Source organism: Protomyctophum parallelum, assembly GCF_964188405.1.
Source record: "Protomyctophum parallelum genome assembly, chromosome: 1".
NCBI lineage: Eukaryota > Metazoa > Chordata > Actinopteri > Myctophiformes > Myctophidae > Protomyctophum > Protomyctophum parallelum.
In genome coordinates, this window is record NC_139697.1 from 18,653,359 (window position 1) to 18,676,561 (window position 23,203).

Consider the following 23,203-nt stretch of genomic DNA (forward strand, 5'->3'; position numbering starts at 1 on the left):
CTGGTTGAGAGTGGCTTCATCTTTGGTATAAAAATGGCCGTCCTCGGGCTGCATTGATCCACAACTAGGAAAGACTACAGAAATTGTCAACAATTTCTTCTATTGCTTCTGCGCTGATTGGTTTAAACCGTATAAGCTTCTACTGTATCTACTGTTTTTTTACACTGCCAGAAATGTTTTTTTTTTTTCTATTACATTTTTTTCTTCGTTTTAAAACTTTTTTTTTCACCTTTCCTTCTTCTTCTTCTTCTTCTTCTTCTTCTTCTTCTTGCGGTGTGTGACAAGCAAAGCGGGCTAAAAAGGTCGCAAAGCTTTATATAAAAACAAACTAAACGTCGCAGATAAAAAGCACTAAACGTCGTCGACGGCGCGATCGCTCTCGCCGTGAAAAAAAAAAAAAAAAAAACTCAACTCAAATTGTAACGATGATGATAATTAGAAAACAAGTTCAGCATCATCTGCGCCTGGACTGGACCGGACCGGACCAGGTCGGCTTCGCCGTCGTTCCACGCGCGACGCCCAGCCCGTAAACGGGTTGTTTTCTTTAATTAACGCTTGATTTCTTCCTGGTGTGAAAAATCTCTTCAAAGCTTTGCCCGCCCCCCCCCCCCCCCCGTCCCTTTCCCTCCCTCCCCCGACACACACATCTATAGTTTCCTTCAGACACTCGTTTATCTCCAACATAATTATTTATCAAAGTTTTCTTCTAATGAAGAAATGGAAAAAAGAAAGCACTCTTTTCTCTATTAAATCTGTACAGCTTATGTGATAGACTCTTTCTTTTTTTTTCCTTCTTCTTTCTCCTCTTATAGATCAATGTCTGCTCCCTCGCTCCAGCTGAGCGGTCCGAGGGATTTTTGTTTAGAACTTTTTATTTTTTTTGTGTTAATTTTTTTGTATTTTGTCTGTTTTTTTGTAACTTTTTTTTTTGCTTTGATACATTTTTTTGTCATTATTTCTTTTTCAACGAGGCGTGAAGACTGAACTCTGTAAAAAGTTTCTTCAATTAAGGCCATGAAGATTGGAGAAACTAAAACAAGAAAAAAAAAAAAAAAAAACCACAACAACCCCATTTTGTTTTGTTTTTTTTAGAGATATATCTAGAAAACTAAATTTAACACTAGAACATAAAAAAGAGGTGAAAAGAAATAGTAGCTTTAATATCCGAGGAAGACAATCTCTGTGTATCGCAAATACGTGACTCCTCCCTCTGTTTGTTTTTATCTAATTACAAAATAAACCACCTCTTCTCCTGTGTTCAACAGATGTCGTTTTTTTTTTTTGTCTTTTTTTGTTGATATTTTTTAATCTCTATTTTGTTTCTTCTTTTTAATCAGTTGAGAATTTCTCTTTGAGAAAACAGTCTAGGCTTCAGTCCAGCCCTCACTTTCTCAGACGACACAACAACTATTTCACTGTTTTTTTTTTTTTAGTTAAATCTTTTGTTTGTTTTCTATTCTTTTTTTTCCTCCTATTTTTCAGCTTTTTTTTTTTTTGTTCTCTCATTCTCCGCTTTCACCTCCTTCTCCTCCGGCTGCACTCTCTCCCTCTTTCTCTCTTTTTCTCTTTCTATCAGGCCAGGTAGGAAATGAAAACAAAAGTGTCTCTCTTTTTTTTTTTCCTTTTTCTCTTTTCTGTTTTTTTTTTGTGTGCCTGGGCAATCTGGAAGCAATCCGTCCGTCCACGGTCTCTGTCTCCTGTCTCCTCGTATCCTTTCCTCTCTCCTCATGTCCTCAGTGCAGCCACGTCTTCTCCTGTCTCAAGGCAACGCTGTCACAGCGACACTCTGCCAAACGACGCTATCTGATGAGAGAGGAGGGAGGGAGAGAGACACACACAGAGGAGAGAGAGAGGGGGGGGGAGAAAAGTTATAGAGATACAGTATATAGAGATACAGTATATAGGACAGACGACAGCCCCGTCGCTGCCAAGCCGACCATCGTAGTAACAATTTTCTCCGCGGCTCCGCTGCGTAATGACGAGCGTCCTCGCAAGCGGCGAAAGTATATAACCGATCTGAATGAGGAGGTGGGTGTGAGCACAAATGCGAGTAGGGCAACAAATGGTAAGCGACGTCCCTGCAGAGTGCAGTCCGATGAATGAAAGATGAATATTAAGGAGACAGACAGGGTGGGAGTTAGACAGAACACATATAAATAATCACAAATAAACAGGCAGGCAGGCAGGCATTTTAGCAGGCAGTAAGGCAGCCTTGAAACAATGACAAAAGCTCCTTCCACAACAATAGTAATTACATCAAAGTATTACGAATGTAATTGCGTATGTATAAATGACCAGGCATGATTATGGCATGATTTATGATTACTTTAAGATTATGTGATTTTCCTTCCTTATAGAGAGTATTGTATTGTATTGTAATCCATCCAATCCATTATGAAGCAATGTTTTTATAATAAGATATAGTAAGTAAAACCTGCCTTACTATAATACAAGCTATACATGTAAAACAAAGAAATGGAAGAAAATACATATTTTCTGCGGTCTGTATTATCTAAAATATTTCAAACAATGTATGAGAACTTCCTTTGCCCCACCCCCCCCCCCCCCCCCTGCTAGCAAAGGCAAACATGGTCTATATCAGTGGTTCCCAAAGTAGGGTCAGGGGTCATTAATTAGGAACCAAATGGACCCTTATGGTTCTGTTACTGTACAAATGGACCCAAATGGACCCTAACGGGATTTGGTTCCATTTGTACACTCTCAGAGTTAAATTAACATTGATTTTACAATACCGGTATATAAATTGGGTTTCCCAGAGATAGAAATGCCATTAAATGGGGGGTCCGTAGACTAATGCATGTCAAACTGGGGGGTCCTTGAAAATTAAACAGGTCAGAATCTCTGTTCGAGCTGTAAAAATCTTCTCTTATGGGGGTCCTTGGCAACGTTTTCAAATGGGGGTCCGCGGGGCTATAGTTAGTGTCAATTTGGGGGTCCTTGACCTGAAAAAAGTTTGGGAACCACTGGCCAATATGGCCGTCAGAAGGACATTGTCTTGGCGGGCGGGCTCACTTGGACTGGTAGGAGTACGCTGGGACGTGCTCCACTTGGCTCTCCACCTGCTGACCGCCGCTCACCTCCTGAGACGAGGGCGCCGTCTGGGGGGACGAGTCAGACACCACGCCCTGAAACACAACCACATTGTTATACACTACTAACTATATCTGTACGCGTACGTCCGTAATCCGCGTAACTCTGAGAACCGTTCCACTCGCCCCACCGACTTCAACGCGTTCCACAAACCACCGCAGGGAGTGCAGTGCCCGGTGTCGAGTCCGTCGGAATAGCCGGTTACTCCAGAACCAGCACTAAAGCCTCCGCCCGGGGACTCTGGACCCTATATCTCCATATATGGAGTTGGCTTGTTCTGACGTCACAATGATTGTTCTGACATCTGCATATACTCCATATTTGGTCATGCCTGACAAAGAACTCCATATATGGGCATAAAAGGGACACAGATATAATAACTGCATGGGTGGGGCATGCATTTCCAACTGCATCGTTCAAGTAGGCCAGTCTCCCAACAGGCACCGCTCTAAATCAGTGGTGGGGTAAAAGTACTCGCATGTTTTACTGGTCGCAACTCGAACGGCCCCGAGTCGGCTCAAGCGAACTTCGCAACGTTCGACGCGGCAACTCGCTCGCTCGGTGGCGTCTCTCTCGCGCGGCTCAAGTTCGCTTGAGACGGCGGGCGTCCGTCGCGGTCTAGTCCATAGAGATACTAACAAGCGCCCAATCAGCGCCCATCGACTCCCATGCAGGCTCAGCCAAAAAGGGAGTCTCGTGCGGGAGACACCAAACACCCTGGACTCGTCCAAGATGGGAGTTACCTCTAATGAGCTTCATTCAGTACTACTTCCCAACCAGTAGGGGTCCTACTAGCAGACACCAGGGGGCTGTATTTTTGCGTGTCTTAAGTACCAGGTCTTATTACTTAACTTAAGACCTGAAGGCGTGATCAATGCCATTTGGCTATTCTGAGTGTCCAAATTAGCATTGGCCACGCCTCCAGGTCTTAAGTTAAGTAATAAGACCTGGTACTTAAGACACGCAAAATACAGCCCCCGCAGGGGTCTAAATGGAAGAGTAGGAAGACCACCTCCAACCACTGCAGATATGCTCGTCATATTGTATTAGAATAAATATAATTGTATTCATTAAAGTAAGATTATTATCGTTTTAGTTAAAAATGGACTGATGAGTATAGTTGACTGTGTAGTGTGAATTTTGCAGCTCGGTGGCCTTGTGGTTGGAATGTCTGCCCTGAGACTGGGAGGTTGAGGGTTCGAAATCCCGCCGTACTACATATGTATAGCTAAATGTATCCTGCTTGGCACTCGGCATCAAGGGTTGGATTTAGTGATGCACAATTAATCGGTAGCATAATCGGAATAGGCATAATTAATGTCCATAAAAATGCCATATCGGAACGGTCTCAAAATTATACAGATTGTTTAAAAATCATCAATGAGTTCAATGTAAATCAAAAGTGTCTAGTACCTCTAGTCTAGAGCAAAAGCCAAATCAAATATGATGTAAAATCTTAATAAAAAATAAACTAAATCTTTCTACATTTAATTACTCATCTCATTCAGTAGTCATTCAGTTGTGAAACAAACACTTGGAAAAGAGTATAGGCTGTTTATTGATTGATGTCATACTTTATTAACAGGCTTTGGGCCTATAGACTCGTTCCATTGTGGTCCTCCGTATAATATCGGAATCGGTCAGAATCGGTATCGGCAGATATGACCCTGCAAATAATCGGAGATCGGTCACAATTTCATAACGGTGCACCCTGGATACGTACTTGTGTCATGTTTCATAACGGTGCACCCTGGATACGTACTTGTGTCATGTTTCATAACGGTGCACCCTGGATACGTACTTGGCTGCAGTGTCCTAGCGTCATGTCCAGGGTGTGTTTTCTGTAATCAAGCTGCCTCGCGCTATATGAAACAGAGACAGGCTCCTGACCTATGGGCCTCCTTCCCAAGGCTATACTTGTCTTATTGTTACTGCATGGCAGTAACAAGTACAATTTATTATCCAAAGTAAATAAATAGACACAAAATGTTTCAGTAAATAATCTTTCAGTCAAGATAAGACCTTTATTGATCCTGTGAGGGAAATTCAGTCGAATAACATTCTCTTCCTGAAAAGAGCCCAAAGAGCCATTTGACGCTATAACATGTCTAAATGGGCCGTCTAAAACCGGGTTATTATAAGTGTAAAAGTGAACGTTTATTGGCGGTCTAGGCTTAGATTAGATGTTGAACATCATTTCAACCGCTATACTGTATATAGACGGCCTACATAAATAGACGCTTAAAAACAGGGAAAATATAGACAGTCGCTTTAGACGCTTAAAAAAATCGAGTCAATGTCTAAGAAGCTAAACCTAGACCTCTAAATAAAACGTTCACTTTTAGACCACTAAACGCGGTTTAGGCTGACGTCTAATAGGCGACGGTTTGCGCAGTATAGGAGAGTCTCGATGCTGCAGCCTGCACAAAACTTTTACGCCGAAAAAGTTGAGTGACTCTAAGTCTGGACAAAGCTATTCTTCACATCAAACGCGGGCAGGCTGCTCCTCTGAAGCCCCCCGCCCCCACTATCGCGGACTCATTTCAATCACCTTTTTAACAAGCTCTCAAGGACACTGAGCGTCTGTCCATACATCAGCCCCCCAGACACAAACTGTCCACCGTGCTGCGTCTCTGCACTGATATACACCCTGGTGCTGCCGAGGAGGAGGCATGACGCCATGAAATAGGTAGGAATAGCCCTGGGCCAAAATAAAACTGCGTCGGCTCCTCTCTCTCTCTCTCTCTCTGTCTCTCTCTCTGTCTCTCTCTCTCTCCGCTCCATTCTGTTTCGTGGACAGGAAGCGAACTAGCTCCCTCCCACGGCGTGAAAGAGAGACGGACAGAGAGAGAGAGAGAGAGAGATGGATGATTCTGTCAAGATGCTGTCATGGCTGGAGGCAGGCGGGCTAAGCAGAGTCTATAGCAGGCTGAAGGATGAGCGTGTTTCCTGCGGTACACGTGCCGTGCCGTGTCTTCACATGCTCTGCTGGACCGGCCGGCCAGCCAGAGAGGGAGAGAGAGAGGGAGAGGGAGAGGGGGATAGGGAGGGAGAGGGAGAGAGAGAGAGAGAGAGAGAGAGAGAGAGAGAGAGAGAGAGAGAGAGAGAGAGAGAGAGAGAGAGAGAGAGAGAGAGAGAGAGAGAGAGAGAGAGGAGAGAGAGAGGGAGAGGGAGAGGGAGAGAGGGAGAGGGAGAGGGAGAGGGAGAGGGGGATAGGGAGAGGAGAGAGAGAGAGAAGAGAGAGAGAGAGAGAGTGAGAGGAGAGAGGGAGAGAGAGGGAGAGGGAGAGAGAGGATGGCTCCACCGCCAGTGTCTCACTTTAGCTCCTGTCATCTGATACACGGCTGATAGCAGCACTGTCAGCCACCAGACAGCAGCCTGTGCTCACTTTTAATTCTTGCCCGCCCGCATGACTTACACCTGACTGCAGACTAGCTATAGCGGAGTATAGCTGGCTGGGTTACTGTCTGGCTGGCTGACTGACTGACTATCTGGCTGTCTGTCTCACTGGATGAGTGGCTGGATGACTGACTATATGGCTGACTGGCTAGCTGAATGACTGACTGGCTGGCTGGCTGACTGGCTATAGCTGAATGACTGACTGGCTGGCTGGCTGGCTGGCTGGCTGGCTGACTATCGGCTGACTGACTGACTGACTGACTGACTGACTGGCTGGCTGACTGACTGACTGACTGACGACTAGCTGAATGACTGACGGGCCGGCTGGCTGGCTGGCTGGCTGGCTGAATGGCTGGCTGGCTGGCTAGCAGACTGGCTGGCTAGTTGACCGACTAGCAGACTGGCTGGCTGGCTGGCTGACTGACTGAGTGATTAGCTGGCTGGGGGGGTCCATGCTCGTCATTTGTCAGGAGCTCCGACGCGGCGATGTCGACGGAACGAGTGACAAAGTCTTCGTTCGTGTGTCTTTCTGAGAAACTCTAAGAGTTGTGAGTCATGTTGTCGTGTGTCTTTCTGAGATACTCTAAGAGTTGTGAGTCATGTTGTCGTGTGTCTTTCTGAGAAACTCTAAGAGTTGTGAGTCATGTTGTCGTGTGTCTTTCTGAGAAACTCTAAGAGTTGTGAGTCATGTTGTCGTGTGTCTTTCTGAGATACTCTAAGAGTTGTGAGTCATGTTGTTGTGTGTCTTTCTGAGATACTCTAAGAGTTGTGAGTCATGTTGTCGTGTGTCTTTCTGAGAAACTCTAAGAGTTGTGAGTCATGTTGTCGTGTGTCTTTCTGAGAAACGCTAAGAGTTGTGAGTCATGTTGTCGTGTGTCTTTCTGAGAAACTCTAAGAGTTGTGAGTCATGTTGTGTCTTTCTGAGAAACTCTAAGAGTTGTGAGTCATGTTGTGTCTTTCTGAGAAACTCTAAGAGTTGTGAGTCATGTTGTCGTGTGTCTTTCTGAGAAACTCTAAGAGTTGTGAGTCATGTTGTGTCTTTCTGAGAAACTCTAAGAGTTTGTGAGTCATGTTGTCGTGTGTCTTTCTGAGAAACTCTAAGAGTTGTGAGTCATGTTGCTTGGCTTGCACTTTCCCAGCCTCATTATTCCCGCGGAACGACCAGGGCATTTTGTTTGGAGAACGAGAGCACATTTCTAGCTTACATCCAACGATGTGATCTGTCCGTTTAATGGCCACATGCTGCTGATGTGTTCCTTACATTTATTGTGTACTGTATTCATGTGTATTCTGTACCTTGTATATATACACTGTATGCATACTTTACCCTGTGCACTTTCACCATGTTCCCTGTGTATGATAGAGGGTATGCGTGTGACCTGAACGCCTATACTGAGTTGCAAAAAAAACCGAAATAAAACTTTCTAAAAATCCTCACTGATTGCATTAAACAATGTTAAACGACATTAAACTCACATCATGCACTCAATTTGCCACTCCCTTCATGCACCCTGCGTAGTGCGTACTACTGCAGTGGTTGTCAAAGTGAGGTCCAATGTTGACTTTAAAGGGCCACTTTACACCTTTTGCATCCAGAGCTTATTTTAACCCATTTAGGCCTGAGGCTGATTAAAAAAAAAACGCCTCTAAATAAAGTTTTCTGAAAAACTTCATATATTTATAGCAGCATCAAAAAATGTAAATCTTTTAATACTGTACAGAGGGTAAAAACACCAAAAGGGGTTAAAACACAAAAGGGGTTCCCGCCCAGAATGGGTTAATGATGTTAGGACACCTCCCTTGTGTTTTTATGTGTGTAATATAGTTTTCTAGATAGTATAGTGTATTTTAGTCATGGCGCCATGTTCATGACCAAAAACCTGGGTCATGTAAATGTATGCATTGCTAACCACAGAGGGACTATATATACATTTCAGTCATTTGAAAATAGCCGATCTACAGGCTCACAATGTGTCGCAAGGCACCACATTGTGAGCTTGCCGGATCTGCTATATCCAGACGTTTTTAATACATTTGAAAAAGTGTGAAATGGGACATTCTGCATAATGAGTACTTTTGGTACTTTAAGTACATTGACTCAAGTCAATGTTGGATTCAGGCCATGTACTTGTGACGGACCATTTCTACATTGCAGTATATAGTGATATACTTTTTTTACTTAAATAAAACATGCGAGTACCCCCCCCCCCCACCACCACCACCGATGCTGATGTGTGTTCAGTGTGCTATACTGTATGTACAGTGTGTACAGTAGGACTATAGTATATAGGTGCAGCTGTGTCTGACTTACTTCCACAGGGACTGAAGGAGGCACCGCAGTGTACTGGGGGATGTAGGTCCCTTGCATAGGTGCCGCTGCCGCTGCAGCAGTCATGTACTGGAGGGAAAAAAACACACACACAACAAAACAAACATTAACCCTTGACCTGAGATCAGATTCATACGAGGTTTCCACTGGACACACACTGGTCTGATTAAAGAAGAAAGACGTGCATGTGCTGAAGGAAGCACGAGGTCAGCCCGTTGCTCTCCCCAGGTTGGCGGAGACTGTGAGTGTATAGAGTCCAGGATTGCATTAGATAATTGACACTCAGACTGGGCTGTATTTTGCGAGACCAGGTCTTATTCCCTATAACTTGAGTAAACTAAAGACCTGGAGGCGTGATCAATGGCATTTGGCTATTCTGAGTGGCCAAAGAGCATTGATCACGCCTGCAGGTCTTTAGTTTACTGTTAGGTAATAAGACCTGGTACATAAGACACGCAAAATACAGCCCTTATAAATGACAAAGAAAGGGTTACAAAATTATGGGATAAAAACTATTAAAAAAAAAAGAAAGAAGAAAAACCCACCCGACTCATACTCACACACCTTAGACTATTATTATGTTGACACTGGCACCCGCAACTCAGATTTATTGGATTGGGTTTTTATCAAGTCTGAACAAATAAAACAATAAAATGCATCTAATCTAATTTGAAACATTCTTACGGTTGGCTTGAAATGCGATTCGTATCTGAAGTATGCTTTATTATCTTTGTCAAAATAGAAATAGCCAATCTACAGTAGGCCTATACAAGCTCATACAGTGCACTCTACTTATGAATATTTTTCACTTTGAGCCAAATCAACATAGTGTCCCTATATTCTGGCCATGACATTCTAGCTGATCAATTAAAATAACTTGTTATTTATGTCTCATTAATACGGATAATTGAAAAGTGTTAGCAGGTGTATCACTGCAAATGTTGGCTCTGGTTTCTGGGAATACAGAATAAAGGTGCATGAATAAAGGTGTTATTTAATTGATTGATTAATTGACAAATTATTGATTGATTGATTTTAAAATAGACTCTTACAGCAGTTCTTGCCTTACATCTTGTCAGTGTCGACAGCATTGGTCTTAAATAAATAAATGATAATATATGCCATTGTATGTCATGACAACGCTATTACAGATTCCTCAGACATTTGCAGATGCAAAACATGCCCTTCCTTCCCCTGTGTTCCCACAGAGACACACAAACTGAAAACAAGGATGTTAAAAAACCGACAACAATCAATGTCGCCCCCGTCCAGCAGAAAGTCTCATTTTTTGCGCCGTTATTATCCTATATGAAAGGGACAAGACAGAGTGCGCGTTATGCCTCCCAACATCCTTAAGGGGGCGATGGAAGAATAGGATTGTGTGGTAATCAGGAGCAGAGGAGCACTGAACGCTGACACGAAACAGGAGAAGAGGAGGAACACCTGCTGTTTTGTTCAGACTTCATGTAGCAGAATGCTAACGAAGAACATTCAACACCTATCCATATTCTTCCCTGCCAAGGCACTGGAGCTCTTTGTGTGTGTGCTTTGCTTCCTTCAGGCCACGTTGCCATGTCTGCTTATTATTTAAAAAAACTGGTTGATGTATTGTTTGGGCTTGATTCTAAAGTGTACAGTAGTTGCTTATTTGGGCTTGCTTCCACATTTCTTCACATCAAGGAACCCCAGATTATTATGTAATTATTGTCCACGGACATCCATCTGAAAATATTTTGTGCCTTTTTTATTAAAATGTTTAAAAAACATTCAAAATATTTTGATTTATTCTCAATGTGTTTTTAAATCGCTTGTGCTATATGTCGCTGTGAGCTTGTAGATCAGCTATTTCCATTTGTGGTTGTTTTCATTTGTGGTTGTTTGCAAAACTGGCAACACAGCAAGAGAAAGATGAACTCATGCACACTGAAACGCAAATACTTATGGGCTATATGAAAAAGGTGAATAGAGGAAGAGTATAAGGACAGAGATAAACATTAAGGGTCTGAGGATGTGCATCTGTGTCACCTCATATAGCTTTTAACCACTTCAACCCTTATTTTAAACTTTAGCTGTTGAACAAAATAGCAGATCTACAAGCTCATATAGCGCGGCAACGACTGCCACACTACAAGATTGTAGATTTTTGAAAAATTGTGAAAACGTGTGCAAATCTTTGAATATATTCTTTCACACCACCAAACATTTTTAACTCATATCATAGCTTCTGGGGGTACTTTTTTTAATTTAATTTCAAATGCATTTAGTTATACTTATGTTAACTTTATGAACTTAAATACAAATACATTGGACATAAAAAATATAATAACATTTTAATACTAAGCTACTATAATATAGTCATGTTTGGAATTGCAACAGTACTCAGTACATCAATACTATATCAGTATTCGGATATTAATCTGAGGGCCGCCAGTTGCCCATGTACAGTATGAGGTAGTGTACAGTACATGGATACAGTATGAGGTAGTGTACAGTACATGTATACAGTATGAGGTAGTGTACAGTACACGTACAGTATGAGGTAGTTGTGTTGCACAGCTGAGGCGCAGTGCAACACCTAGTCACCTACACCATCAGCTCTCACTTGTCGCACCCAAGCGGTGGCTGTACTCAATCGAACGCATGACCTTGTAGTCCAGAGGGCGAGTGAGATACCCGGACACAAATAATAATAATAATACATCAGCAGGAGGCCTCGCCCCGTGGCTCCGCCCCTTCCTGACACTTTGTCGGCCCAGCGGAAAATAGGAAGCAACAAACCCTTTTTATCCTTCACTTTCTTCCCGTATATAAACAAAGTCATCCTCATCTTCAGATCTTCTTCTCAGGAGTCACATCTACAGAGTTGTTGTATAAGTGATCGCACTCTCTTGAATGGTTACCACATACCACATGGACTGTCATGCCAGACAGCGAGTGTTTGTTTGTGTGTGTGTGTGTGTGTGTGTGTGACGTGGTGGGGATAATTGTCCTAGTCCCAAGAACATGGTTGTTTTATGGTTAAAATAAAACAATTGGGAAGTGGGACAAGATCAACACCAACCTAGGCAGTGTTGATGGAAACTAAATGGAAACTAAATACGGTGACTAAATATGTTGACAATTTCGTCAAAAACAAAAAAATGGACTAAAATGTTAGGTTAGGAAGGGACTAGTGGACAAGAGATCCAGTACAGTTTACACTTGGTTTGCATGTTGAAAATAGCAGATCTACAAGCTCACAATGCGTTGTCAGCTTGTAGATCGGCTATTTTCAGCCAGCATAGAATCAGCCATTACGACGGCATCAAGACACGCCAAAATAAATTCCAGTCAACTAAATCAACTGTAGATGTATAGTCGACTAAAATCTTATGATATTTACTAGGCGACCAAAACTATCGACTAACATTAAGACATTCCAGGTGACTAAAATGTGACTGAAACTAAACTATTCAAGAGACAGTGACTAAAACTAAAATCTAAAATTTGCTGTCAAAATCACCACTGGCTGGGATTGAGATTAGGCATCCCGCGAGGTTATAGGACAGATAGCCAATCTACAAGCTTGTAGATTGTAAAAAAAAAAGAAGGCTTTCATCCATCCATCGTCCTAAAATGCCAATGTCCTCACAATTATACTATAATACAATCGCATGAGCGCGCGCGCATGTGCGTGTCTGTGTGTGAGTGTCGGTGTGTGCATGTGTGCATGCGTGCGTGTGCGTGAGCTGTCAGGTTTGCAGACAGCCTCCTTGGCTACGGGCCCAGTGGTGCTATGCTAGTGGAGTGTCATTACACTGACGGCCTCAGCTCTGCCGCGCGCCGCTAATGAGAGGAGCTAAAGGCCACAGACACGGGTGATTAACTCCGCTACTACCATCACTGCTAGCTGCTAGCTAACATACTGTACACGCTTGCATGGTTTTATCTTCGGCTTCGGGTTCTTGGAAACCCCCCCCCCCCCCCCAGCCACTGCGTTAGTTTTACTGAGGTTAGGTTTAGGTATAGTTTACTGAGGTTAGGTTTAGGTATAGTTTTACTGAGGTTAATGGTTAGGGTTAGGTTTAGGTATAGTTTTACTGAGATTAAGGTCAGGGTTAGGGTTAGGTTTAGGTATAGTTTTACTGAGGTTAAGGTTAGGGTTAGGTTTAGGTATAGTTTTACTGAGGTTAGGTTTAGGTATAGTTTACTGATGTTAGGTTTAGGTATAGTTTTACTGAGGTTAAGGTTAGGGTCTCTGTATACTAAACATTACCCTGGCTTTTAGCGTGGGTTTACATAGCTTTGTCGTTATACTGTGATGAGTTGTATTTTGTTTTGTCGGTCTATATATGGGCGTATGGGTTTTGCCGGTCTATATATACTGTATGGGCGTAAGGGGTTTGCCGGTCTATATATGGGCGTATAAGGGGTTTGCCGGTCTATATATGATCTGATCTCAGGTCAGAATGTTGTTAAATTAACACCGAGGATTGTATTGGTTCTGTGGGTGCACTGGGATATCCTTTGCCTTTTGTCGTTCCTTCATTTCAATTGTGAGACATTTCCCAAACGGGCCCTCAGCACAACGGCAGCGTTTTCTTTGATGAGGTGCCAATACTCTCCTTCCTTCCATCTATCTCTCTCTCTCTCTCTCTCTCAATTCAAAGGACCTTCGTTGGCATGACACGACGTTCGTTTACATTGCCAAAGCAGAAGTGGAACAAAATCAAAATGAAACAATGCATTTATACAAATAAATATCGGATATAAATAGGAATTAAATAAAGGTGTGTATACATAGAGATGTGTTACATTGACCCATTTAGACCCGATTTAAAACATTCACTTTGAAAGAATATATTATATATTCAAAGATTTGTGCCACATTTTTACGATTTTTCAAAAATAGCAGACCTACAAGCTCGTAGCGCGCCTCTCGGTGGCGCGCTATGAGCTTGTAGATCTGCTATTTTGCAATAGCTAAATTATAACATAATGTTTAAAACACCAAAAGGGGTTCCTGCTCAAAATGGGTTAACACTTTGGGTAATACTAGTCTCGTGAAACTATATTATATAAAAAAAGATGATTCAATGTTCTTGCATTCACTTAGTATGAAAACATTTGTGGCAGCGATTTATTCAAATGTAATTGAATTAAAGTCAGTTGCTGTGTTCATATAACAAAACTTCTATGCCGATGTACAGTAGCAGACGTGATCTTGCGTTGTGTTATGAAGTACCATAGACCATGCAGGATCTCAGCAGTGAGTAGATATATTCTGTACAAAAGACAACGAGGCAATCGCTGCTCGGCTCAGACTGCATTTTCCCACAATAGCATTTTGCGCTTTCAAAGCCAATATGAAATAGGAAGTGCGGTATATAGGTTAAGTCATTTCCTTAAAAGGCAACCACCTGAACTCTTAAAGGTATATTCAGTGATTTCACTAAAAAAACCTTAGGTTTCGTTTTTGGCTAGGAGGCAAAGCCTTTCATCCAATCAGGATAGAGAGCCAAAAACGAAACCTAAGGTTTCTTGACCCCCAGGGGTTAACTGGAGACAGGGAGGAACTCCTTATATGGTCAGCACACTCTATAGTAGAGAGGATTATCACAACAAAACAAAAATAATAAGTGATATTTGAATTAAGTGAAATCACTGAATATACCTTTAAAGTCACAGAACACTGGAACACAATACAATATAATGCCTGGGCAAGTGGAAGCAGCTATTAACCATGTTACACATTTGCTGTGAGCATAAACGGCGTACACACAATGATTTGTAGGAGCTTGTATTCCATTTGAATTAACTGGTGTCCAGAGCCCTTCCCGAGGCTCTGCACTCGCCATCTTTTGCGAGCCAACATCACCGTGAACTGACCTGAGATCAGATTCTAAAAAAAATCAGATTTTTCAAAAATAGCAGACCTACAAGCTCGTGGCGCGCCACTCGGTGGCACGCCACGAGCTTGTAGATCTGCTATTTTTCAATAGCTAAAGCATAACGTAATGCTAACACCCAAAATGGGATATAAGGTTTCTGTTTTTCCACAACAGAAGGTATCAATAGTGCTGGGAAGGAGAATAAAAAGAAGTGATGGAATAATCCCAAATCTACTGAATAAACTATATTTATGACAATACTGTACCACTGCTACAGTAACAAACACCGAAACGACATACACGACTAATGCTACGTATAATTATGCAGTGACACTGAACGCACATCGCTATAACACAACAAAATACACACACACACACACACACACACACACACACACACACACACACACACACACACTCCACAAATACATACAACTACTGCGAAAACACATTGATGTACTGTGTGTGTGTGTGTGTGTGTGTGTGTGTGTGTGTGTGTGTGTGTGTGTGTGTGTGTGTGTGTGTGTGTGTGTGTGTGTGTGTGTGTGTGTGTCTGACTGCACACGCACCATGCTCGTCCATATGTGAGGGTATATAGTATCACACGATGAAGTCTTAACATTAAGTGAGATATGGCACGCACACACGCACGCTCTCTCTCTCTCTCTCTCTCTCTCTGACCTTATCTGTGTCAGGAGGACTGAACCCTTTGCATACCAATTTCCCCAAGACCTTTAATATGGCTTCTCTCTCTCTCCCTCTCCCTCTCCCTCTCCCTCTCCCTCTCCCTCCCTCCCTCTCCCTCTCCCTCTCCCTCTCCCTCTCCCTCTCCCTCTCCCTCTCCCTCTCCCTCTCCCTCCCTCTCTCCCTCCCTCCCTCCCTCTCCCTCCCTCCCTCCCTCTCTCTCTCTCTCTCTCCTGCTCGGTAACTTATTCACTCATCTCACCGGAAGGATCACAAACCAAGACGAGCAAAGCTGTAATTAGGACCCGTCGTGTCAGAGGGTGAGTCACAGTTCATCTGATGTCTCTCTCTCTCTCTCTCTCTCTCTCTCTCAAAGAAGAAATAGAAAGATTGGACGACTTAACCCTTTTCGGCCTGACGTCGGAGAAAAAAAAATCTTCTAAATCAAGACAATTTTCTGAAAGATTTGAGGCACATTTTAACGATTTTTCAAAATATTAGCAGACCTACAGGCTCGTAGCGCGCCACTCGGTGGCGCGCTATGAGCTTGTTTTCAATAGCTAAATTATAACATAATGTTTAAAACACCAAAAGGGGTTCCCGGCCCAAAATGGGTTAACACATTTAGACCTGAGGCCGTTTCTTAAAAAAAAATTAAGTCTTCTAACAGTTTTCTGAAAAACCTATGTTTCTATATCGGTGGTTCTCAAACGTTTTCACATAAAAAAGACCCCCAGAGTTTTCTGTATTTGGCCGCGGACCCCCATCTGAAGATATTATGTTATTCCAGGGACCCAGTTGTTCCAGTACAGGGGATATTTGAGTTAAAAGCACATTTTCACGATTTAAAAAAAATATTTATGTTTACAAGTAGATATCTGCTATTTTTCAATAGCTAAAGTATACATATGGCTTAACCCATTTTGGGGGCGGGAACCCCTTTTGGTGTTTTAAACATTATGTTATAATTTAGCTATTGAAAAATAGCAGATCTACAAGAGGTAAAGTAGGTCTGCTATTTTTGAAAAATCTTAAAAATCTTTGAATATATATTCTTTCAAAGTTAATGTTTTTAAATCAGGTCTAAATGGGTTTTAAAACACCAAAAGGAGTTCCCGTCCCGAACGGCTTAATGAGATAATAATCTAATAGGATGATATTATTTGATCTGCTGCCATGCTGTAAAGTGTTAAGTGGTACGCTATTGAACTTGTCAGGTGGAGAGAGGGGGGGGGGGGGGGGTCGTGGAGGAGCTGTCAGGACTATACTGCTGCTGATAGTTTAGCTGTTTTAGAAAAAAGATTGACACATTTTTAATTGTTAAGTGTTTTAAGGTACTATACACATAATATAGAAGCTTCTCTAACCGGACATACATGTATGCAGTTTCACAGCAGCGATCAGAAACACATCACCGTATCGCATCCATACAGATGCAATTTACATGCAACAATATACACAATCATGATATATATTAAACACAATATTCATCTGTACAGTAGTACATACTCTGCAACGCGCGCGCACGCACACACACACACACACACACACACAGCCACACGGGCACCAGTAGGCTTCCTGCTACAGAATGCCGTACAGCGAGACCAAAACTAAAATCCATAAAATGAACGTATAACCTCTTTGTATATAACCATGGAGCTCTGCTCTACAGAATATAAACAACAGAAAGGACTGCAGTCCACAGGGTGCGTCCGCTATACCACATAGCAGCTGCATGGGACCGTTCTAATTCTAGAACGCTATATAAGCCCCTAACTAACAGGATGGAAGCACAGCATCATGCGGAAACAGAAACCCTATGGGTTCTATAATATGCACGGCGGCCATATTGGCAAGGCATTTTTACTTTCCTTCACAGGTATTACCAATGACGCTAATTGGGGCTCTCTTCCATTTAGCGTATATAGCGACAGAGACAACATGCACAGTATCAGCACGTTTGGCCAGAATGGAACGCAGCCGTAATCACTGCATGGGTAACACCTGTGAAGGAAGTAATAAGACGTCACGTGCGACCCAATTTCTTGCCAATATGGCCGCCGTGCAATGGAGCCTATATCGTCTGTCTGTCTCTGCCCATCCATCCATCCCTCAGTCCATCCTTCATGGGTCCTGGGCAGGGTTCCAGGGGGGCGTTTAGGGGGTCCCCGAGGTAACAATTGTATCAAACACAATACAATCCGTGTCCCTGATAATGCGTATCAAAACGGAGGGTCGTTGAAATGAAAGGAGGTTGATAATCAGTGGCCATATATCTATAGGAGGACGACCAGCTGCTATATACCTGCGCAGGGCGGATTATTAATGGTGCAGCGGTCAGGGGAAGCTCTGTGATAGCTATTGATCTAAGCTTGTATAGTAGACCTTCAGACAGCGCAGGGGAAACACACAACCCTGCTACTGGTTGAATAGCAATGCAGCACTGTATACACTTATTAACCAGTACACAGCTCCACCGCATGCAAACACTGTAGCACTTAACCAGTACAGCTCCACCGCATGCAAACATGTAGCACTTAACCAGTACAGCTCCACCGCATGCAAACATGTAGCACTTAACCAGTACAGCTACACCGCATGCAAACATGTAGCACTTAACCAGTACAGCTACACAGCATGCAAACACTGTAGCACTTAACCAGTACAGCTACACAGCATGCAAACACTGTAGCACTTAACCAGTACAGCTACACAGCATGCAAACACTGTAGCACTTAACCAGTACAGCTACACAGCATGCAAACACTGTAGCACTTTTTAACCAGTACACAGCTCCACCGCATGCAAACACTGTAGCACTGTACAGCTACACCGCATGCAAACACTGATGCACTGTAAAATCATAAATGAGACCTGAAACCCGCCTTTTGGACAAAGCATTTGACTGCACTCTGTTGCTGTTTTTAGATTTCTGGCTAATAATCTATTTGCACCTGGTGAGGCTGAGCAGGAGTGGACCTGGTGAGACGGAGGAGGGGTCAAAACACAGAGCCGATAGTCCTTCCACGCACCAGAATGGTACCTCCCAGTCCCGGCAGAGCATAGTTCGGGAGCGCCGGACTGTGCGGCCCTGTCTTTCCCTAATGGGACTGATCTGATCCAGGGTAGCTACTGGGACGTAAGTCGGGACTTGATCACCCCGGCAGGGTCACCTGAGTGAGGGGTATGATGTTGAGGGAACCGAAACCCTGATACATCACTGAGGATATACGTCCCAGGTGCATCCATGCAATGTTTTCAATCAATCAATCAATCAATCAAAACAGGATCATAATTGTATATTTGGTCAGATACGCACAGCATCAGATCAGTATGTTCACATACAAAGGATATGGCTTCACTGTGGACACACGCACGCACACATACACACTAGAGGAGTTGTGTTAGCGTGTGTGTTTCTAGCCTAGAAGGCCCCACGGGGAGAAGCAACAGGGATAAATGGGGGAGCGCGCACAACTGTCCTTCTGTGATAGAAGAGCTGTCAATCACCCTGTCACCATGACAACAGCAAGGCTGGTTCTACATCCTGTGACAAGCATATATGGATGGATGGAGGGAGGCAGAGAGAGAGAGAGAGAGAGAGAGAGAGAGAGGGCGGATGGAAGGTCACCTCCTGTCATGTCAGGGACAACCCTCTCCCCCCACACACACACACACACACACACTCAGGCGCGCGCGCGCACGCACGAACGCATGCACGCACGCATGCGCCAATGGCTCAGGAGCTCGCAGCCTCTTGGGAAGTGGAACGTTCCTAGTTTGATCCCCGGATGGATCCCTCCATGGGTTAGTGTCCTTATGGGCAAGACACTTAACCCCTAATTGGATAGATCCCCCCACGGGTTAGTGTCCTTATGGGCAAGACACTTAACCCCTAATTGGATAGATCCCCCCACGGGTTAGTGTCCTTATGGGCAAGACACTTAACCCCTAATTGGATAGATCCCCCCACGGGTTAGTGTCCTTATGGGCAAGACACTTAACCCCTAATTGGATAGATCCCCCCACGGGTTAGTGTCCTTATGGGCAAGACACTTAACCCCTAATTGGATAGATCCCCCCACGGGTTAGTGTCCTTATGGGCAAGACACTTAACCCCTAATTGGATAGATCCCCCCACGGGTTAGTGTCCTTATGGGCAAGACACTTAACCCCTAATTGGATGGATCCCCCCACGGGTTAGTGTCCTTTGTATGATTTCCACCGCCGTCACTGAATGTGTGTGCGTGTGCCACCCGTCGGAGAAAACTCACTTCGACCGCTTGTTTTTCGAATTTTGACAGGTAATGAGAACAAACTTTGACTGGCTGGCTGTAGCCATGCAGTGGTGTAAAAAGTACTTATTCACACCCGTGTGAACTGAGTGGTGCAACTCCCCTCTCCCTCCTCTCTCTCTCTCTCTCTCTCTCTCTCTCTCTCTGACTCTCTCTCTCATTAGCAGGCAACAGTGCAGCACGTGCAGCACTATCCCTCTCTCTGTTTCTGCACAACAGCGCCCCTACTGGTACTAATAGTCATGCCCGTGCTCATTAACGTCACATAGGTGAACCAACACGTAGGTGACCACGGACATTGCTGTTCCTTTTCAAAACTCAAAACTGCAATATATATAAAAAACCCCCAAATAGTCTGGAATTCAAAATGTGCTTGAATTAAAGTTAAAAGGTACTGGCATTAAAATGTACTTACAGTACCAAAAATAAAAGTATAGTAGTCATTATACAGGATTTCAAGTTATCGAAAGTATAAAAACAGTTTCTATAAGCTCACAATGCATCGCATCGCGGGTGAACAGAGAAAGCCATCGGTGTCTTTTTCCGACAGAATTACTGCAGTCTGGGGAGGCTTATTCCCTCCCCGTTGTTCCTGTCAGAAGCCGCTGAGGGCTGCTTTGACCCTTCTGCAACAGGCTCATGCTACCGAGACTGGTTTTCATGGCACAAAAGGAGCCCACATTCTGGGAAAGGCTGTGGTCACTACAGACACAGCTGCTGTTTTCTGGAGATCTGGAACATTTGGTTCTCCTCTGGGAGGAGAGCAGAGAAACCATAGTCGCACGCACGCACGCACGCACGCACGCACGCACGCACGCACGCACGCACGCACGCACGCACGCACGCACGCACGCACGCACGCACGCACGCACGCACGCACGCACGCACGCACGCACGCACGCACGAGCACAGCCACAGAACGTCCTGTAACAGCCCGGGAACATTCTGAGAAGAGGTGCTGTGTGTGTCAGCGGCCAATAGCAGTCACAGTTGAGCTGTTGACTTGTGGCAGGTGCTCCTCATTGGTGGATGGAAGGCACACACACGCACACACAAAAAACACACACACTTGGACGCATGCATACTCATAACAAGCAGAATGTTCCCTAAAAGAACGCGGTGTCCATAGTCCACTTTTACTATCTGGGTGTTTCTGCGTTGGAAGTGAGGCCCAGATGTGAATGGACCTCTGACATCAGGACTATAGAGTCATGGAGACATGCAGCCTGCACATCTCGTAGGAAATATGGCTCCAACGTGTGCATGCGCCATATGCATATACGCACGCGAGTGCACGCACGCACACACACACACACACCTGAAATTTGTATGTAACTATACTAGAATGTCGCAGGCCTTCAGCCCGCTCATCCTAGCGCCCGACACGTCACAAGTGAGTGCAGTTGGTAGTACGGCGGTGCAGTGGTGGGCGTGGCATGACGTATAGCTGTTGACTTTGGGTCCCTTATCCGTGTTTTGTGCACAACATTAGCTATGTATATATAGATAGATAGACTGCCTCAGGACACACTGGGAAGCAGAGGGGTAGAGAGAGATGGACAGCAGGCAGGAGAGAGAGAGAGAGAGAGAGTAAACCAGAGGAGAAATGAAAGAGCTGCATTGAGAAGTGTCTGCGCACGCACGCGCACGCGCACACGCAGGCGTCCGTCAAACATCAGAGGCCATCACCATAGATTAGTCTGTCTCTATAATCCTGGCTGTTAGCACAGCTGTGGAACATTACGATGGTGATGAGGAGAGGAGCCAACATGGCGTCACATGCAGTCGCTGACAGCTCACCTGGAAACACATGGAACGCACCGTACAAGGCAGCGCTGTTACGGCCAGACGCACACACGCATCTATACTTACACACACACGCATGTACTTACACACGCGCACACTGTGGTGGAAAAAAGTATACTCCAATGTTTTACTTAACCCATTTTGACCTGGGAACGATTCTACACATGTCTTCTAAATCCTGACTATGTTGTTCTCAAACACTTTCATGTGACTTTTCACAATTCTTCAAAAATAGCAGACATATACAACCTCGTAGCGCAGCGCTCGGTGCCTCGCTATGAGCTTATAGATCTGCTATTTTTCAATAGCTAAAGCATAACATAGTGCTAACACCAAAAGGGGTAACCGCCCAAAATGGGTAAAAGTCTCAATACTTGCAATGTAGTAGTTACAACTACTCCGTTACAAGTTGAAAAGTCCGGAGGTCAGAATGCACTTGAGTAAAAGTACAAAAGTATATTGACATCAAAATGTACTTAAAGTACCAAAAGTAGAAAGTATATATATACACTTCATTCAATGTCCCATTTCACACGTTCTTAAATCTTTTGAAAATAGCTGATCGCGGCGCATTGTGAGCCTGTAGATCGGCTATTTTCAAATGGCCGAACTGTGAATAGGGTTGAAGTGGTTACTGTATGATAATGAAAATCTACAAAGTAAGTAAAGTTTTCAAATAAATGTTGTGGAGTAAAAGTACAATATTTGCCTCTGAGATTGGAGTGGAAGTATTCAAAATTGGAAACACGCACGCACGCATACACGCGCGCGCGCGCGCGCGCACGCGCGCACACACACACACACACACACACACACACACACACACACACACACACACACACACGATCAAAGTGTGTAAATCTGGCCTGCGTGCTCGGGCCCGGAGCAGGGGGTTTAGAACAGGAAGTCAGTGTTCCAGTGTTGGGTGCCACCTTCAAACCCAGTTGATCCCCCGCACTGGTCCTATACTGTGTGTGTGTGTGTGTGTGTGTGTGTGTGTGTGTGTGTGTGTGTGTGTGTGTGTGTGTGTGTGTGTGTGTAGCATATATTTCCTTCTCCGTCTTTACACGTTAAACAGATTTCCTGCGAGGCTTTACATTCTCCCTGACTCACACACACCATCTAAATCATGCAACTCCATCACCCTATATCGTTTGACACACACACACACACACACACACACACACACACGCGCGCAAGGCCATGCCGGAATCGTGAGTTTCACGAGAGGAAACGTGAAACCATATACAGGCTGGGTTCTCTTGCTGCAGATGGGAAGTGTTTTTGCACGTTGCTGATCCTGGATCAGCTGCCTGACACATGGTGTCGGAAACCAGACCTCTTCATATCATTTCCCCTATAAATTACCTCCCTATACTATATATACTTCGTCACACTACACAAGTAAGACGCGTGAACGCGGGAAGCCAACGCAGCTCGTAAATTGCCATAACAACAATTTGAATGAATTGCGTACTTTAAGGTTTTTCTTTTTTTTATATATATTTTTTATCCCACGATTTTGTAACCCATTTTTCACCCCTGTGTCAATCATCTAATGTGATCCTGGGCTCTACACACCCTCCACCAACCTAGTCCCCATATATGGGGGACATGGGGAGAGCAAAGGACTTGAACTCATGCTTCCTTCATGCCTGAGTGTCCAAGTTGCTCCTTTACACCTGACAGGGGGGGAGTTTCCCGGGTTG

General features: G+C 44.1%; 1 protein-coding gene across 1 annotated transcript in view; it reads right to left on the reverse strand.

Annotated features, from left to right (window-relative positions):
• Positions 1-868: 868 nt before the first annotated feature.
• The window catches only part of LOC310874448 (RNA-binding motif, single-stranded-interacting protein 3-like), a 136,177-nt gene continuing 113,842 nt past the window's right edge, over positions 869-23,203 (reverse strand). The window contains exons 8-10 of the mRNA XM_083787254.1: positions 8,822-8,908; positions 3,034-3,146; positions 869-1,803 (exon numbers count right to left, since the gene is read on the reverse strand). Of these exons, the coding sequence (XP_083643380.1) occupies positions 1,800-1,803; positions 3,034-3,146; positions 8,822-8,908 (204 nt within the window). The 3' untranslated portion in view covers positions 869-1,799. The remainder of the gene's footprint in view (positions 1,804-3,033; positions 3,147-8,821; positions 8,909-23,203) is intronic.